At 45.2% G+C, this 19,572-nt stretch overlaps 1 protein-coding gene across 3 annotated transcripts in view; it reads left to right on the top strand.

Moving 5' to 3' along the window:
- Nucleotides 1-19,572, top strand: part of LOC142590601 (N-fatty-acyl-amino acid synthase/hydrolase PM20D1-like) — a 141,278-nt gene that overhangs the window by 76,078 nt on the left and 45,628 nt on the right. The window contains exon 11 of one of the 3 annotated variants that reach the window (XM_075702914.1): nt 10,340-18,646. The exons of 1 other annotated variant lie outside the window; for it this stretch is intronic. In XM_075702914.1, coding sequence (XP_075559029.1) covers nt 10,340-10,428 — 89 coding nt within the window. In that variant the 3' untranslated portion in view covers nt 10,429-18,646. Of the gene's footprint in view, nt 1-5,651; nt 8,009-10,339; nt 18,647-19,572 lie in introns of those variants that run through there. One more of the 3 variants, XM_075702913.1, reaches the window with a different exon arrangement.

Below are 19,572 nucleotides of genomic sequence, written 5' to 3'. Positions count from 1 at the left end.
TGACACGCTCCACGTTTTCTGTGCAAGAAATTCGTAACACGGCCTCTTGCAAGAGGCCACGGTTGCGATGTGAACCTTTGTTATAGCACATGCCTCCAGGCCCTTGTACTCAGGGTATCAGCTGAGGCTGTTGTGCTATTTGTCAACAACAATCACCTGTCCATTTTTATTCATGTAACGCTATTACACCATTGTTGTACATCCTATACTTATAGCATACCCTACTTCAGCCATTCTCATATTTTTATTCCTTGTGTATTTTATGCAACTTATAGCTCTCAGTTTTAGGCCTCTCTACAGCCACGTCACATCAGCCACTAGTCCATTCAGTACTCGTCACCACTGCCTTGGCGCTCTTTGGTCACACTTGGCCCTTGCGCCGATAAACACTACATATCATCATCAGCTTTTTGGCACAGCTTTATATAGAAATGAAACAGCACGTTAGCTAATGAAAGCTTACTATATGAAAAAGAAAAGCTCAAATTGCATTAGCGATACATCTATCGTGCTCTACAAATTGGAAACAAGATTGTTTGACCGCTGGGTTAACATAGATTTGTGAAGAGCCTGTGCATGCGTGTATGTGTATATATATTCATGGGTCACAGCCCAAACTTAACCAGTTGGAAGTGTTGCCTGTGTTGTCTTTATGTGTCTTCCTTTTGGGTGTGTTTTAACTTGCGGCAAAAAACATCATTTACTGTGCACACTATTTTGTTTGCAATACATGGATTCCTTCCTTGCTTCTTTTCCCTACTAAAGCTAACCACTCTGTATGTAACAACGCACTGCAAAAGTTTGTTTAGTTTCGTTGTAGGCAAGCATCGGTATATTGAATTACCTAGTACAGTAGAACCTCATTCATACGTTCTGGAGAAAATGACGACAAAAACGTACTAACCAGGAAAACGTACGATCCGAAGTAACAAAAAAAATAAGACTCGACTATTGTCGACAACTACGTAATGCAAAGCGCCGTGTGGATCGTTGCGGCACAAGACATCGATGCATGTCATGCTTATGGTGCTCCGGCCGCCCGAGAAGCGTTTTGTGGTTTTCCTAATGCGTAGTGTTCTAAGAGAGCAAAGGGAAACTGAAATGAAATCAAGCTGGCAGTCAACGCTGGATGTCGCCGAAACGAAACGTGATGGCCACGTTGCGGCGCCTGCAGCAGGGAACTGCGACGCGTTTGGATTATCGCCCACCAAAAGCGTGCAATACGCTACCAATGGCACTGCACACCATGTGCTGTAAAACAGATAGGCAAAGATGCTTATTGTAGTAGGATTGGTGGTGATAGGTGTGAATGCCACAAGCGACGACCCCGGAGAAGATTTGCTGGTACCGAAATGAGAAACCCAGTGCGCGCCGTCGTTTTCATGCGAGACGGTCGGGCGAGTATTGCAGTGAAGTTGCTGCAGTGGGCAGCTATATACTGTCCTGAACTGCGCGCATTTTGCACATTTTCTTGTTTACATGGAATATAGCAGCCGGAAAACATATCGTACAATTGCAATTTGGTAATGCACTGTACGTTGGTGCCAAAAAGTTGTCTTCCACTATCATCTGAAGCAGTAAAGATGAGCGTAACTCTACTGGGCCATTTTTTATGTTCTTGATTGCGAACATTGGCGCCGGGAAAGCGTACTTAACGGGAATGTATCAACGAGGTTCTACTGTATATTTTCATGTAGTAGTGATAGTGAATAATACAGCGGAAAAACTGTGAATGACGAAACTAACTTTTTATTGGGTGAACTTGTGCCCACAAAAGCAAGTTACACTCAAAGTACAGCGATAGCAACGACCATGGTCGCCGATCGTCGAAATCTGATCTGCCGGTCAAGCACGTCAGCTTTTATACATGGGTCATCGAAGGTTCCAGAGTGTCTTCCAAAAAATTCTACACAATTCACGTCTCACATGTAGCCGGATTACACAAGTGTGGGTGACAACAGACAACGGGTAGAAACATCGATAACATTCGTGAAACTTCAAATACATGCGGGCATGTCCCACGCTGAGCGATAACATTTGTTAAGTGGTGAAAAGCGGTCACCCGAAAAACAAGTATACATGTCAATATCAAACTACTTTTATTTCATGAACCTGTTCGTTATATTTGGGTTTGACCGTAGTGCACGACGTGTTCTGTGCACAAAGTTCATGGCGCAAAAGGCTGTTGTACTAGTAGGTGTATTAATGTACACCCACCTAATAATACTCTAGAGTAATACTCTAGAGTATTAGCATAGGCTGCTGATGTGGCAGCGAGCCCGTTTTGACAACTACTGGATTTGCCGGCAGCTTCCAGAAGTTTTTAACTTTTGTATGAGGCAAGTCACTAGGAGTACTGTGGGGCACCAGATTTTGGCAGAATTGGTGAAAAGGTAATATTATGTAGACAGTGAGTCGATTATAGGCATTTGTATGTTTGCTTCCTTAAAGCAAGATTTTAAATGTGTTTGTATGAGACATTCAGGGGGAATTAAGAGAACTTCATCATATCCATACGCTGATATATCCTGTTTCGTTATAACAAGATGTGACTGCACTCCAATGAATAGTGTTCCTAAGACACCCATGTTTGACAGCCTGGGTGTCACTGCTGTCTTGGGTTGTTTCTCAAAGGTTGTAATGAAGCAGACACGCCCCTGTGTATGTGCCGACTGAAGAGGAAGATGAAGGACCGTGCCGTGATCGCGAGCAAGCCCCGTGCTACGGACAGCCCTTGCAGTGCCTTTACCTAGCATTCCACAACGTTATAAATGACAATACACCTCGTTGCATTTGGTAGAGGTTGCTGAGATCCTTCGCCTCATCCTGGAGCTGCGCACTCAAACCCTGCCTACGAGATCGCCCTGCACCATGCCTGATCCTGCCACCTCGTTGCCTGCACCACCGGCTGCCACTGTCATCTGCGCCGGCGTCCCTCATCAACATGACCCACCCATCTTCAGGACCGCCAAACACGACGTTGAAGACTGGCTGTCATCGTACGAACGTGTAAGTGCCCGTAACAAATGGGATGACCAGCCTAAGTTGACCCTTATGCCTTTCTACCTCACCGACGTAGCCAAACTTTGGTTCTTCAACCACGAATCCAACTTTACAAGCTGGTCCACGTTTAAAACTCTTTTCGCTGAAGTGTTTGATCACCCCACTGTGCGTAAGCTACGCGCTGAACAGCGCCTACGCCAGTGCGCAGCCTGGAGAGACATTCCCCAGCTACATCGAGGATGTTTGCAATTTGTGCAAGTGGGTAAATCCCAGCATGTCAGAGGATGACAAGATGAAACATATACAAGGGCATCGAGGGCGGCGCATTCGAGATGTTGCTGGCCAAAAGCCCAACTAGCGTATCCGTCCTCATTAACCTCTGCCAGAGCTTTGACGAACTGCACCCCCAACGCTCCATCACCCACCAGAACATTCAGGATGCTGATTCCGTCTCGAACATCGTGCTTTCTCCCGACATGACCAACTCGACCCTCTCAAAGCATATCAAAGATATTATTTGTGAACAGGTGGCCAGGCAGCTCTCGCTGCTGCTTCACAGCGACGCAACTACGGCAGGTTTGCCTCCAATGCTGCAGCAAGCCATCCGGACTCAGATATCCGAAGCGCTTCCTGCAGCTCCTACAACCCCCCCACCCAATCCTATGAGTGCGCCGCTGTCCCATACCGACTTTGCCACTTATCCTACGTCGCTTCCACTCAGTTATGCAGCCGTGGTTGCACGGCCACCTGCGCCGACACTTTCCTTTTCATCGCCCGTGCATCTGGCTTCATTTCCAGTTGCCCGACCATCGGCACAGTTTTTTCGTCCCACCGAGACGTGGCGCACTGTAGAGAACCAGCCCATCTGCTTCGCCTGCGGCATTGCTGGCCATGTACCGCGCTCTTGTCGCCGCCACGCCCCAACTACGCGTGCCACCTTTGACACGCCCATCTATGTGCCACAATATGGCACCACGCCTCCATTTTCACCGCGACGTCTTGACACTGATCGCCGGTCGGAAACTCGGCATTCCCTTTTCCCTCGTTGGCGTTCGATTTCACCCCTGTGTCGTCGAGCTCCCACTGAAGAGGGAAACTGACTGGTGCAGTTCCCAAGGCAAGAACAGCAAATACATAGACGTTTTCAAGACCTCATTCTTCACCGCAAAATGTTATTACCGTTTTTGTACAGGGAGTACCCGCAGTGGCACTAGTCGATACCGGAGCAGCGGTTTCCATCATTCACGAGAGCCTTTGCCGCAAGCTATGAAAAGTGACTACAGTTTGCTCTGACCTGGTGCTCACCACTGCCAGCGTGCAGCGAATTCACCCTTCAGCTGTATGCATGGCCCGTGTCGTCGTCAACGACGTTCTCTACATAATCGAGTGTTTCGTGCTACCATTGCGCTCTCACAACCTCATCCTTGGTTTGGGATTTCCTGTCACGTCATCATGCTGTCATTGACTGTTTGCGTGCAGAAGTGTTGATTTTACCACTATGTGAATCGCTGCTGACCAGCTCTCATCGCTTTGCCGACAAACACACTGTTGATGCCAACACAACCATACCCCCTGAGTCGGCAATGGCTGTGATCCTGTCGTCTGATGCCGTATATGACGCCACTGTAGTGTTTACGCCGTCCGGTTTGTTTACTCAGCGCAAAGGCATTGTTCTTCCGTTTGCCGTGCTTACTATAACGTCTGGGTCAACTGCGATTCTGGTCACTAACTACTGCCAGTACCCAGTACAGAGCAAGTGGACTGCCTGCCAGTACAGAGCAAGTGGACAATATGCTCAAACGTGGAGTCATCCATCCCTCTCAAAGTCCTTGGTCTTCATTTGTCGTATTGGTAAGAAAAAAAGATGGCTCCATTCACCTTTGTGTTGACTACAGACGCCTAAGCAAGATAACGAGAAAAGATGTTTATCCACTGCCTTGGATTGATGACGCTCTCGACTGTTTACAAGGCGCAGAACATTTCAATTGCTTGGATCTGCACTCCGGGTAGTGGCAAGTTCCAATGGCTGAACCTAACTGTCCGAAAACCGCATTCGTTACACCCAATGGCCTCTACGAGTTTAACGTCATGCCCTTCGAGCTGTGCAACGCGCCTGCTACTTTTAAGCGTGTTACGCTTAAAACATTTAAGCGTGTTTAAGCGTGTTTTAAGCGCGAGCAAGCCCTGTGTTACGGACAGCCCTTACAGTGCCTTTACCTAGCGTTCCACAATGTTGTGAACAATACACCTCGTCGCAAGGTTAATAAGCAGTCTCGATTTACACCTCAATTGTTTCCTTGCCTGTTAATCTTCCTGATGTTTTCGTGTTCCAGGTGTAGTACTCTGACACACCTGATGCAGTTATCACGTTAATTGTAGTGCGCGTTATGGTCCTTATGTTCCCCGCTGCTCAGTAAGTCTGGCTTTTGCTGATAGCAAGCAAGACACTTTGATGTGTGAGTGGTCTTTTTGTGCCACCATATACATAATGTGGGTGACTTACATCTGCACTCTTTTGCACACAGACACATTCTGCTTGCCCATTTAATTTCCATGATTTTGTGCACTCAGTTGCTTCAGCTATCTTCTGCTAGATTTAAACCTAGGAAATGGACAACTTCATGTGTGCCTGGTTTTCTTCCATGCAGCCTTGTTAATAGGAAACTCGGACACACGGCACTACCTGGACCTTACCCGAAACGTGTACCGGTTCTCGCCAGCACTCCTGACACCACAAGAGGCCTCTAGTCGTTTCCATGGTGACAACGAGCGAATCTCGTGCCCAAACTACGAGCACCTTGTCAATTTTTATCGGCTCGTTATGCGTTACGCTGATCACGCTGGCACTTCACCCCTGTCACGTGATGAACTTTAGGCTGCCACGCCTGCTTCAGCCTTCGTGTCAGCAGAGTGTGCAGTATTGACTCGTGGAAGTTGGCCTATGTGTTATATCAACATCAGTGAAATGAAATAATTTTAGCAGCCGGCATTCAGAAGCGCAATGTAACATGTATATTTGTGCTGTGAAACGGCCCTGCAAATGGTTTGATGGCGCATGTGTGGCTTTTGCACCATTACATAAAGCATGTATGCTTCAGCACATTTGAACATTATGCATATGGAAAGTTCAGGAATGTTCTGTGCATGAATGATTGCATTTCACTCGTGGCTGATTATACACTACTGTAATACTGAATCACACCGTACAAGTGACAGCTAGCAAGTTTGTCAGCATTACATGGCAAACTGTGGCAGCAAAATTGTAGCTAAGCGTAGAAAGGTCACGTGCAATGCCTGTCTGTACATTTTTTCACAAGCATTGTTCATTATGGTACAAATCACTAAAAATGTGATAACAAATATACATTTAGCTATATAGTATCAGTGCGCATGTCACAAGTTTTCTCATCCTGTAGCAGTCCCAAATGCATTTTCATAATCACTTTGTCAGCAGCATCCACAAATGCAGCATTCGGTGCTGACTGGATCATTGATACACAGTCATCTGATATTTTTTAAATATTGCAAAGGTGTACATTTGCACTTGAATGGTATAAGTGCAATAAGACATGATACACACTGATATGAAAAGTGTCCTGAACTTTACACAGACATTTAATGTATTGATACTTCGAAAGTTATGCTGACAAATAATCCTTTTCCTGTATTTTGTTTTTTAGTATTTCACACCCCAAGCAGTGCAGTAAGGTATAGAGAGCAAGGTTGGGCACGCAATCTTTTATGTTTTTTTTTAAGTCAAGAAGTGAGAAAACAGAATGAGACAATATTGTGCAACAAACAGTCGGTCACCAAACAACTCGAATAAAAGGACACTAACAGCAAATGTTAAGGCATTTTAGACTGGAGAGGTATTTTTTCCATACCTTACCTTATTCTAATTTCTTTGGTGGGTAAAAGCAGTTTGCTTTTAATGGAAAAAGTGAAGGCCGATCTCCGCGTTATTGAATTCCATGCCTAAACTGCAGTGCTGGTGATGTCAGTGTATTGTTGCAGACTTCACATAACATTTTTGTGCAACTAAGGCCATTTTTATGCTGTAGAGGTTGCCAAGCTGAGTGTTAGCTTATATCGGAGCCGACTGTAACACGTCTTTTCAACAAATTATTAACCCTGAGCATGCACTTGCAAATGCCGTAATGTCATGCAAATCTCGCACGGTATTCTCACAGCAGCATCGGCACCTGTCTTCCTTATTTTCTTTCTTTCGGCATTACTTAGTCAGCATACACAATGAGGCTGACTGATTTGCCATTACTAAGGCATAACCTAGCCATATATCTTGACTTAACATTTATCTGCGGTGTCTCTTTACAGTAGTGAGGGCTGTTTGGTTCTGCATCTCAGGGACATATCATATGCATCACAGTGGATCGTCCTTATTTGTGCATGTATTGAAATGATAGTTTTAGAATTTTGCGTACACTCTACCGTTACGCTGCCACCACGGTTACGCCAGCCTTGTGCTTGCTATCTAAGCCATGCCAGATGCATAAAGCTTAAGTTAGTGCGTAGAGAGCTAGCTGCAGTGCTGGTGGTGAAGTGGAGGTGGTAGGCTAAAACTCTCTAATGACACATAAGTGCCTGAACTAACTGTTTGTTGCAACGCTGTTCAGTGGTCACATTGAGCTATCTGCACCAGTGTCAGCATACCAATGGCAGATGGTAAACATTGCGCTAGGTTGACGGGCAGCAGCTGTTCTCGAATGCCCTTAGTGTGCATTCAGTGCAAGAAACAAGTGGAAATATTTGGAGCCGAAGGCAGATTGACCCTTGTTTCTTCGTGGGGTGCCTGTGAAGTCGTCGTCTTCCTGTGTGATCTTACATATCTTGACTGTGGGATATGACCACGTGATTGCCAGGTTGGGTTTGCTTTTAGTTTTTATGCAGTGTAGTTTAGTTTTCTATTCGTGAGTGAGTTTTTGAAAAACAGCATGTGACATTGTGCAGGTTTGCACCCTGTAAGTAAATGTCCAGCTTTCGTGCATGCCTGTTTTTCTGGCATAAACAGTAGTGAAGCATATGGCATTTACAAAGTGTAACCACGGCCGGTCTCGACGTGCGCACGCTCTCTCCTTTTACGGCCTGTGCAAGAGGGGCCGCTGCTACCTACCGCCGCAACTCTCCGGGGGCACTGCGAGCCAACCCTCTCCGCTCGAGGGTAGCTGCAGAAATGTTCGCATGAGCATCACGGCGCGCGCTGGTTCGGACACCTTGCATGGGTTTCTGAACGGCTGCTCCCAGCATTGAACAAGAACTTGACAACCGTACCTTCTGCAGCCAACGCTATAAGCATGCTAAGCCGGAAACTAGTAGATGGAGCTGAAAACATTAAAGTTAGCATGCAGAATTAATGATGGTGTATAGCATTAGCATGCTAGGGTGGATCATTTGTGACTGCCAGATGTAGCAGTAAAGCAGGATACTTTAGTTAGAAACCAGGGTTAGGGAACATTTATTTTAATCTTAAAAGCCAGCACATACTATGGCGGTACTTTAATATGTATTATAACAATAATAACATTTGCAACTCGATAACATTCGAATTGGTCTGCTGAATTGCGTAAAACACACAAGGTGCGACAGATGCTTTTTCCTTTGAAACTGTGACAACCTTGCACATACTTAAGAAAACTGACAGCAGTAACAAGCACTGCTTGTAATAAACTGTACAACATTCTCGTGCGACTCACAGTACCGAGGCACGTCGTTCATAGCCTGAAATGTTTCCACGTTGGTTTGTGAATGAAACCAGACGGCTTGTCATTTTGGTCCGTTAATTTCTTTGCATAGTTGACCAGGAGAATTCAGAGAAACTTTTCTGAGGTCAGATGTGCTAAGCGTTTGTTGTGACTCCTGTCAACACCCTCCGGGCAGCATAGGAAGGGTGAGTCTTCTAGATGCGGCTCAACGATAAGCAGCAAGGCTTCGAGAATCTTTGAACTTGGAAGTTCTTTGACTGCCTTTTCAAAAAAGGTCGAAATCTTTTCCAGGAGAGCAAGAAACTCCAGCTTTAGATAGTGGAGTTCGCCTTTTTCTTGTGCACGCAGAAGTTTGTACAAAGGACTGCTTGTCTTGTTCGTCGTCACAAGCATGACGCAAGCGTCACACCCAAGGTCGCTGATAAGCTTGGCAATATAGCCACCTACATACACCAAGCCTGAGTATGCAACAGACGGAGGCGGAGCTGGTGAATGTGCTCACAGACCTTCCAGTTCTTGAACTAGATCTTGAGAAACAGAAGTGGCCGTTTCTTCAACGTCGTCACCTTGTATGGTGGCTTCTTTCGATGGCAGTGCTTTTTCCTTTACAATGTGATCCAAAGCTGCAGAAACGGCTCTTTCGTCTAGCGCATCGTTACCTCCGCAAATAAACCGTAGTTTTCCGAATAATGCCTCGATAGGATCACTGTTGAATTTCCTAGTCAAAACGTAGTTGATCTCTCTTCTCAGCAGAAATTGGGTTACCTCCTTGTTGACTTAGTGCAAAAAAGTAGGGCGCTGTGTGTTTCCTCTGTGAAGCTCCCAACGCCACCTGTGATGGTACAGTCTTGAATCGTCTTCACGTAGGTGCAAAATTCATTTTGCAGCCACAGGAGTCGGTCATCATTTTCTCTTGAAATGAGCGTTTTGCAATTGCTTCCCTTGTACATTGTGTCATGAATGTCGAACCACTTCTTCATCACTTTCATGAAGTTGATTGTAGATGTTGCATCCTTGAAAGCAAAGAGGGCAGAGTTGGCTCGAGAGTTCTGCTGTAGATGTTCCAGCGCTGCAATGACTTGAGGTGAAAACACCTGCACGGCGCGTAGCATGTTTATTTTCTCAAGGTTTGGCAGATATACATGTTTTCTTTTCAGATTTCTGGCCAACCTTATGGTCATTTCCTTCTGGTGCTCGTATAGTTTGGCACTAATGTGCCACTGCTGATGCCAGTGCCATCTGTGAGCTCACGTTCCAAAAACTGACTGCAGACATTTTTGAAAACGTGGCAAGGATCAAAGCTTAAAAAAGTTACTCTTTCATGGTCATGAGGATGCTTTACAAGAGTTGACAATGACCCATTCCCCATGAGCTTAAACATCGTTCTATTCGCAGAGTAGTTATCAGTAACAATGCGAATGACTACAAAGCCGCATTCCTCAACTCCAGAGATGACGTCTCTTGTCCAGGCATGCAAATCTCTACCGTTTTCTTATTTTGCAATCACTGACATAGTCAGTCACCAAAAAGTGCCTACTGCATACTGTTGTAGATGGCGATTTGTCATTAATGACGAAATTTTCCCGAGAAATGTTTCTTTGCCACTTGGCGCACAGTTCCTGATCAGCTGGAAACTGGTGAAACGACACACCGGGAGTCTTTCCGGACCGCGACTGACAAAACGGCACACAGCAGTACACCATAGTGACAATCTTGACATGCGAAACTTCACAAGTCTGTGACGTGAGTAACCATGAAAAGTCAGATGCACAAACTTACTGTGAAACTTGACCTCTTCGGCAAGGCGAACGAAGCATGCGGCAGGCGTGTAGATAGGTAACTTCACGGGACAAACCTTTCACTCACGCGTTTCAACACAGTGAAGGGAACCAGCACATGAAAAAATGTGCCCGGACGCGCACCGACTTGTTCAAAACACGGCGCCACACACCGTAGCGAGGGTTGGCTCGGGGCGCCCTCTCGCGGAGAACAGCGGTGCGGCAGCGCAGAAAAAAGTGCATTGGCCCCTCGACGCCTGCTCAGGCCGTAAGGGGAGAGCGCGTCGAGACCGACCGTGGTGTAACCTAGCTGTGTTATTGTGACCTGATTATACATTCCTTTTTAGTACACCTTTATGTGCTGTTGTCCATTGCTCATGCTTGCCCTATGACAAGTGAGTCACAAAAGGAAAATGTTGGTGCTCAGAATGAAATTGCATTTACAGTAATCATTTGCTGGGCACGCACTTTTAGGGTGAACTCAATATTCAGAGCTTCTCAGGTGGATATTACGAGAGAGAGACTCGTAGATTGGCGCACCACCCACCGGCTATATTTTCCTGTTTTATTGCCATCCAGCATGTGAAAAGGTTGGACAACATCAGTGAATGGCCAGCTCTATGATGTAATGCCATTCTGAAGGCTGCGTAAAAGCAAAAATGCTGCTGAAAGTCTCATTGTAGTCTAATCCAACTACAACAGATTGCACTCCAGCAAAATTTACGACATCAAGAATTATATCTTGCGCGGGAACTGCATTGAGACTCCATAAAACAAACAAATCTTTTATTGTTTCTTGTACAAAGATATCTCAAGCTAAAGTCATTAAAAAAAGAAAGAAGACTTGCGATTCAAGCCTTCACATCCAAACACTGAGATATTCGTACCTCACTAGGGGAGTTGGAGGCTGAGAGTTCAGTCGGTGTGACAGGCACGACACGGCTTACACATTTTTTACGCATCGACAAAGATTCAATATGGCTATGCATTCGCACAATCCTGCCAAATGCAGTGCTTCTGAATACAGTACTTATAACGTTTGAGTCCCAGCCACCACCGACTGACTCTTATGGGAGCAGAACGCACAAAGATGCTGGCCCACCCAAGTTTAGGTGCACACTAGAGAACCCCAGTTGTTCAGAACCAAAGCCCCTCATTACAGCATTTCTCAGTGCCCCCGCTATGCTTTGTGATCCAACCTAAATCAATCAATAAATCAAAGTTGATAATTCCATGAAAAGTGCCATGGCATCACTGGGGAACTTGGTAGAGTAATGGGATGACCAAGCACGCAGAAAGAGGGCACATGCAAGCTTTTCTGTACGTGCCCCCTTTCTTCGTGTCTCATCGTCCCAGCACTTTACTTGTTTACCGGCAATGAAATAACAAGTAGGCCAACTGTCCGTCCTAGAGCCATGGCGACTGTGCCTTCAAGCAAAAGTGACGTGCAGGATTTGGTGCCTCCAAATGCTGATAACGTAGAACTGGTAGCAGCATTTTGGACACAGTGAAGTTTCAGTTGCGAATACCTCAGCAAAGCAATTACAAATAAATGACTGCTGTACTAGGTAAGTTCTAACATAAACAACATTTTATTGATTTCGTAATACTAATGATCAGAAGTGAAGGCGACCAAATTGTAAAAATTTTCCTGGAATGGTGTTCCGGCTTTGTGAGGTGAAGAGGTGTGTTTAGACATACGGGACGTGCACATGTTTACCCCTCTCATGTTTGATGCATTCACCATATAACATGTTTTTGCTCACATTAGCACTATCACAAAGTAGTAACTCACGAAGTGCGAAGGAATGCTGTCAAAAGCAAGTGGGAAGAAAAGGAGTTAATCCAAATAATATAAAAATGAAGCTTATTCACATGCTCTCATGCTTAATCTATCCCTATACAACCCTTCTCTCTGGCTCTTTTCGCCATGCTCATGGCAACAGGTTTTCAAACAGCAGTTTTTTATTGTTGCTGTGGTCTGGGAAATTCATTGTAGCAGGAATTGGCTTCAGTCGGCTGGATGCTACCAACTGGCTAAAGTTTTGAATGGGTCCAAGGTTACTCTTCTATATAAACTAGTCGCCCGTGGAACATTTGAAGGTTTACACTGTGTTATGCATTTCGGCAGGTCACACCTGCCTGGGCCGTCATGGTTCCCATGATAAATTTGTGCAGCCGTCTCCCCTAGGCCTTTTGGAGCACTTGAGCCTCGCATGTAGTGTGTGCGGGGGACTCCTCCTTAGGAGGTTTGCTAACGGACATGTATCACTGGAATGCCTAAGTTTATATAAGGCTATGGGCTGCTCACCTAACATGGTTGTGACTAAGGAGTAACCGAACCCCTTGGTTTCACTTTTCTTCCCAGTTCACTTGCAATGACTTGTTTTTGTCTGTCGAGGTGTGCACTTCTAAGCACAACTTTTGTTCCGATGGTCAAGTGTACCCGTGATTGCACCACCACACCGAAATGCAATGCGAATGCATGAGAAACTAGATTAATTTTGCACATTGCTGCAGGTCAATCACAGTGGTGCTCAATTTTGGGTCTTGAGAGCTTTTTCTACCCAGTTGTGTACCAATCACACATTCCATTGTGATAGTTCATACCATGCCTAATTCTCACAAGGCTGGTCACAATTCGAAGTGAGAAGCGAGAAAATTTTATGCTTCAACACTTTTGTGCTTTTTGCTCTGGTGCGAGTTTACGTCTCTGTCTTCTTCAGCTGACAAATGTTTTTTGTGGATATAGTCATTGATGTAGATAAATGTAGAGATTAAAAAGAAACTAGGGGCCACTGTTCAATGGATGTATTGGAGGTGAAGAGAGAAAGAGAGAAGAGGATGAATAGAAAGGCAAGGAGGAGAGGTGAAGCAAATTTTGAATTGAACAGTAGGACACCAGATGAAATAAGGCATGTTGCTGGTGCAAAATTAAGGGTGCTCTCATGCTGCCAAATCACTCAACATCTAGCTCTTGCATTGATCGCCAGATCGTCAGCGGTGGCTTTTGTGCTCACGTTTGCAAATTCCATTCTGTGCTTTAAAGGGCCCCTCACCCAGCCCCATAGCAAATCTTCATTATACACTGGAAATTGTTACATGTCCTTTAGGGAGCGTTCTACCGCAAACATTTTTCAAATCGGCTCCATTAATAGCCGAGGTAGAAATATTTCAGTGCCGCAAACCCATGATTTCAGGAGGCAAGCTCCACTGCATAGTGACACACTCTCTCCACTTGCGCCGTCTAGCCTCCGCAAGTGAAATTCCTTCCCTGTGTTCTCCCATACCAGACCTCGATGATCGCGTGACACATACATCACGGGCCCCGCCTTCAATTTTTTTCTTCACGCTATCTTTTCGGCGCTGCGCACTTTTGTTGACTGCATTGCGCGCAAGGTGTTGTGATTGACTCGTTCCATGCAGCGCACAATTTTGCGCGCTGTGCACAAGGACACATGACTAGCGGTATAATTCAGTGCTACACGAATACTGAGGCAGAACAAGCGGATCACAGAGCATGATCACACACTGGAACACGGTAGTAAATGGCAAACTTTCGGCATCTGCGCATGTGACTGCACGTCCGTGGGAACAAGCAGACGATGCAGAAGTACATCTCTCTTGCTTTGGTGCAAAGTGAAACGAGAAACACAGACATTCCGTTTGTGTGTTTTAATATTTCCCCGAACTTCAGTTTGTCAATTCAAGCAACAGATCACACAACAGATGTTGCCTTGAATAATTCTCGATGTCACATGTCACCATGAGCGACGTCACACTGCGGACACAAGTACATTAGGCGCAGGGACACGAGTATGTCAACGTCTGACCTCGAACGCGGCGGCCGCGAGGAGAAGAAAAAATGGCGTTCGGATTGAAATGCGGCGCGTAGCGATGTAATCTTTGCAAACACAATTGTTGGCGCGCATTGTATGCTCCGTGCTTGTCAGCTCAAAATGGCCAGACCTGGCGAGGGGCCCTTTAAATCGGAGATTTTACTGGCTTTGGAAGTTAACCAAAGGTCGGTGGACTGACTGACATTGTAGGCACAGGGTAAAACCATGGTTTGAACTTCTTTCGAAGCAAGAGAAGCACAGAGCAAAAATAGTTTTGAAGATGGACTTGGAAACATGGATGAAAAGAAATGGCTGGCTATAAAGTGCAAAAATATTTTCACCTATGTCACGTGGATGTGAAATGGAGGAAGAGGTCAAGAAAATTGGCACCCAAGTACAGGGTAAGTGAAAGTGTAAATAAATCACCACAAGTCATTTAAAAAAAGTGAAAGAAACGGATAGAGATAATAGATTGCGAAAGATGGAAACAAAAGACCATGGATCGAGATTTACAATGGCATGAAAGGAAACGGAAAGAAAAATCTGTACGGTAACACAAACGGAAGTGCCTTGATATCTGAAGCTCCAGCTGGTTGCTGAAGGGCAGAAACATACCGGTGCAGATATTCGCAGCAGGATGAGGCATGCATCTGTCGCCGCAACAATGCGGAGACAACTCTGCACATCCTAGTGTAAATGACACCCATCGGCAATGTTCACCTTCCACAAGCACTGGGAATTCAAGCGGCGGACGGTTACAATATTGGTAGCAAAAAAGAAAAGGGGGAATAAATCGATAGGACCAGATCTGTTACAGGCATAGGTAACCGTACAAGATGACAGCTCTACAGGTAGAGTAGCCCCCTCGACACTGGCAGAACGCAAGTGTGCTTGGTTAGACTTGGCCAAAGGTTAGCTTGTGTCGAGGCCTGTTCCGAGAACTTCTGGATCACACCCTTGTGGGTGTACATTACCGTAGGAACTGACTAACCTGTATTTAGAGTTGCGTGATTATTCGAAAAGTTCGAATATTATTGAATATCCGATTGACTACAAATATTCCAATCAAGTCGAATCTATTGCTGGCTGTGCGGGAGCACACACGGTTCTCATCATTTGTTTCTATCTAATCTAAGAATATTGGGGCGATTTCGTGCTGAATTCATTGATTTCGTAGTGAAATTTTGCCTGTAAAGCATGCTTAGCCGCTAAACGTCTGCATATGGTAAGAAAGCCATTCTCTCAGTAGCAAGAGGCACGGGTTGGCGGACAGCGAAGGTGCATGCTTCTTTTTTAATTTTTTGTGTTGCAAGACCCTGTTCCGAGCTTATTGCTTGGCAACAAGTGCGATGAGTGACCACTTGCACAGGGTGAAATGCCTCCCAGCTTACAGGCATTTGATACGGTATAATAAGGCAGTGCAGCGGTGGCGTAAAGGTAGAGCATCCGCCTCGCGTGCAAGAGTACCGTGGTTCGCATCCCGGTGCCACGCACTTTTTCACAGGATTAAAAAAAATATGCGTGTTGATAAAATTGCATAAACAGGCCTGGAGTGCAGCCTGATCCCGGTGACCAGAACCGGTAACGCACTCCCTCACCAGAGCAGCATTGGCCACCCTGGTGCAGTACTTGGCCACAATCTCCTATATGAATACAACAATCAAACCCGGCCCTCAGTCCCCAGCAGCTGCCAAGGAACTGACCACGGCGGCGCTCAGACCTGTGACGCAGCAGAGGGTGCTAAGAATCCCTGGATCCGGGCAGGCCGCCATTGGAATCTGAACCTAGCAACGTTTAACGCTAGAACGTTATCTAGTGAGGCGAGTCTAGCAGTGCCATTGGAGGAATTAGAGGGCAGTAAATTGGATATAATAGGGCTCAGTGAAGTTAGGAGGACAAATGAAGCATATACAGTGCTAAAAAGCGGGCACGTCCTGTGCTACCGGGGCCTAGCGGAGAGACGAGAACTAGGAGTCGGACTCCTGATTAATAAGAATATAGCTGGTAACATACAGGAATTCTATAGCATTAACGAGAGGGTGGCACGTCTTGTTGTGAAATTTAATAAGAGGTACAAATTGAAGGTCGTACAGATCTAAGCCCCTACATCCAGTCATGATGACCAGGAAGTCGAAAGCTTCTATGAAGACGTGGAATCGGCACTGGGTAAAGTCAAAACAAAATACACTATACTGATTGGCGACTTCAATGCCAGGGTAGACAAGAATCAGGCTGGAGACAAGTCAGTGGGGGAATATGGCATAGGCACTAGGAATAGCAGGGGAGAGTTATTAGTAGACTTTGCAGAACGGAATAATATGCGGATAATGAATGCCTTCTTCCGCATGCGGGATAAACAAAAGTGGGCGTGGAGGAGCCTGAATGACGAGACTATAAATGAAATAGCCCTTATAGTCTGCGCTAACTCTGGCATCATACAAGATGTAGACGTACTCGGCAAGGTGCGCTGCAGTGGCCATAGGAAGGTAAGAACTCGAATTAGCCTAGACTTCAAGGAACGGAAGAAACTGGTACATAAGAAGCCGATCAATGAGTTCGCGGTAAGAGGGAAAATAGAGGAATTCCGGATCAAGCTACAGGTGTTCCACTTTAACTCGGGAAGAGGACCTTAGTGTTGAAACAATGAACGACAATCTTATGGGCATCATTAAGGAGTCTGCAATAGAAGTCGGTGGCAACTCCGTTAGACAGGATACTAGAAGCTATCACAGGAGGCGAAAGATCTGATCAAGAAACGCCAATGTATGAAAGCCTCTTACCATACAGCTAGAATAGAACTGGCAGAACTTTTGAATTTAATCAACAAGCGTAAGACAGCTGACATAAGGAAGTATAATATGGATAGAATTGAACAAGCTCTCAGGAACGGAGGAAGCCTAAAAGCAGTGAAGAAGAAACTAGGAATTGGCAAGAATCAGATGTATGCGTTAAGAGACAAAGCCGGCAATATCATTACTAATATGGATGAGATAGTTCAAATGGCTGAGGAGTTCTATAGAGATTTATACAGCACTAGTGGTGCCACTAGTACTGTATTGCACGACGATTGCACGACGATTACACGATTACACACGATTACACGACGATTGCACGACGATTATTGAAGAGAGAATAGTCTAGAAGAATTCGAAATTCCAAAGGTAACGCCGGAAGAAGTAAAGAAAGCCTTGGGAGATATGCAAAGGGGGAAGGCAGCTGGGGAGGATCAGGTAACAGCAGATTTGTTGAAGGATGGTGGACAGATTGTTCTAGAAAAACTGGCCACACTGTATACGCAATGCCGCATAACCTCGAGCGTACCGGAATCTTGGAAGAACGCTAACATAATCCCAATCCATAAGAAAGGGGACGCCAAAGAATAAAAAAATTATAGACCGATCAGCTTAATGTCAGTTGCCTACAAAGTATTTACTAAGTTAATCATCGCAAATAGAATCAGGAACACCTTAGACTTCCGTCAACCAAAGGACCAGTCTGGATTCCATAAAGGCTACTCAACAATAGACCATATTCATACTATCAATCAGGTGATAGAGAAATGTGCGGAATATAATCGACCCTTATATATAGCTTTCATTGATTACGAGAAAGTGTTTCATTCAGTCGAAACCTCAGCAGTCATAGAGGCATTACGGAACCAGGGTGTAGACGAGCCGTATGTAAAAATACTGAAAGATATCTATAGCGGCTCCACGGCCACCGTAGTCCTCCATAAAGAAAGCAACAAAATCCCAATAAAGAAAGGCGTCAGGCAGGGAGATACAGTCTCTCCAATGCTATTCACAGCGTGTTTACAGGAGGTATTCAGAGACCTGGATTGGGAAGAATTGGGGATAAAAGTTAATGGAGAATACCTTAGTAACTTGCAATTCGCTGATGATATTGCCTTGCTTAGTAACTCAGGGGAGCAATTGCAATGCATGCTCACTGATCTGGAGAGGCAAATCCGAAGGTTAGGTCTAAAAATTAATCTGCAGAAAACTAAAGTAATTTTTAACAGTCTCGGTAGAGAACAGCAGTTTAGGTTAGGTAGCGAGGCACTGGAAGTGGTAAGGGAATACATCTACTTAGGCCAGGTAGTGACCACGGATCCGGATCATGAGACTGAAATAATCGGAAGAACAAGAATGGGCTGGGGTGCGTTTGGCAGGCATTCTCAGATCATGAACAGCAGGTTGCCGTTATTCCTCAAGAGAAAAATGTATAACAGCTATGTCTTACCAGTACTCATGTAATGGGTAGAAACCTGGAGGCTTACTAAAAGGGTTTTACTTAAGTTGAGGACGGCGCAACAAGCTATGGAAAGAGTGATGGGCGTAACATTAAGGGATAAGAAAAGAGCAGATTGGGTGAGGGAACGAACGCGAGTTAATGACATCTTAGTTGAAATCAAGAAAAAGAAATGGGGCATGGTCAGGACATGTAATGAGGGGGGAAGATAACCGATGGTCATTAAGGGTTACGGACTGGATTCCAAGGGAGGGAAGCTTAGCAGGAGGCGGCAAAAAATTAGGTGGGCGGATGAGATTAAGAAGTTTGCAGGGATGACATGGCCACAATTAGTACCTGACCGGGGTAGCTGGAGAAGTATGGGAGAGGCCTTTGCCCTGAAGTGGACGTAACCAGGCTGACGATGAATAAGGTAGAGGCTGGTGAGGACAGCTTGTGGGAATGGAATTCTGGGGTGTTACGTGCTAACACCACGATTTTATTATGAGGCACGCCATATTGCTGGGCCCATTCAGGATTAATTCTGACCACCAATGCTTCTTTTATGTGCTTGCAATGACCGAGACGCGGGCGTTTTTGCATTTCGCCCTCATCGAAATGCGGCCGCCGCGGCCGGGATTTGATCCCGCGACGTCTTGCTTAACAGCGTAGCTCCATAGCCACTCAGCCACTGTGGCGGGTTATATATCTATTCACAATAGTACACTTATATTTTCCCAAAGTTTGTTTGGAGGAAACATTGCTAGATATTAGAAGACATATTAGATGCCAAATTTCTCTTTTTTATAATTGCATACAGAATATAATAATCAACAATGACACCACTGCAATATGATGAGACATTAGGTATCTGAAGGTTTTGAACGTTTTACTGCAAAAAAAGTCCAAAAAAGTCTCAAGATTGTTTTTTTTTCTTGTTTGAGATACTTTAATGCTATTATTTAATTGGTAACCTTTTGTTGTTTCCGTGTTTTTTCTTCT

Source organism: Dermacentor variabilis, chromosome 8 (assembly GCF_050947875.1).
Source record: "Dermacentor variabilis isolate Ectoservices chromosome 8, ASM5094787v1, whole genome shotgun sequence".
Taxonomy (NCBI): Eukaryota; Metazoa; Arthropoda; class Arachnida; order Ixodida; family Ixodidae; genus Dermacentor; species Dermacentor variabilis.
Note: the sequence above shows the minus strand (reverse complement) of the source record. Positions and strands in the feature narration are given on the sequence as shown.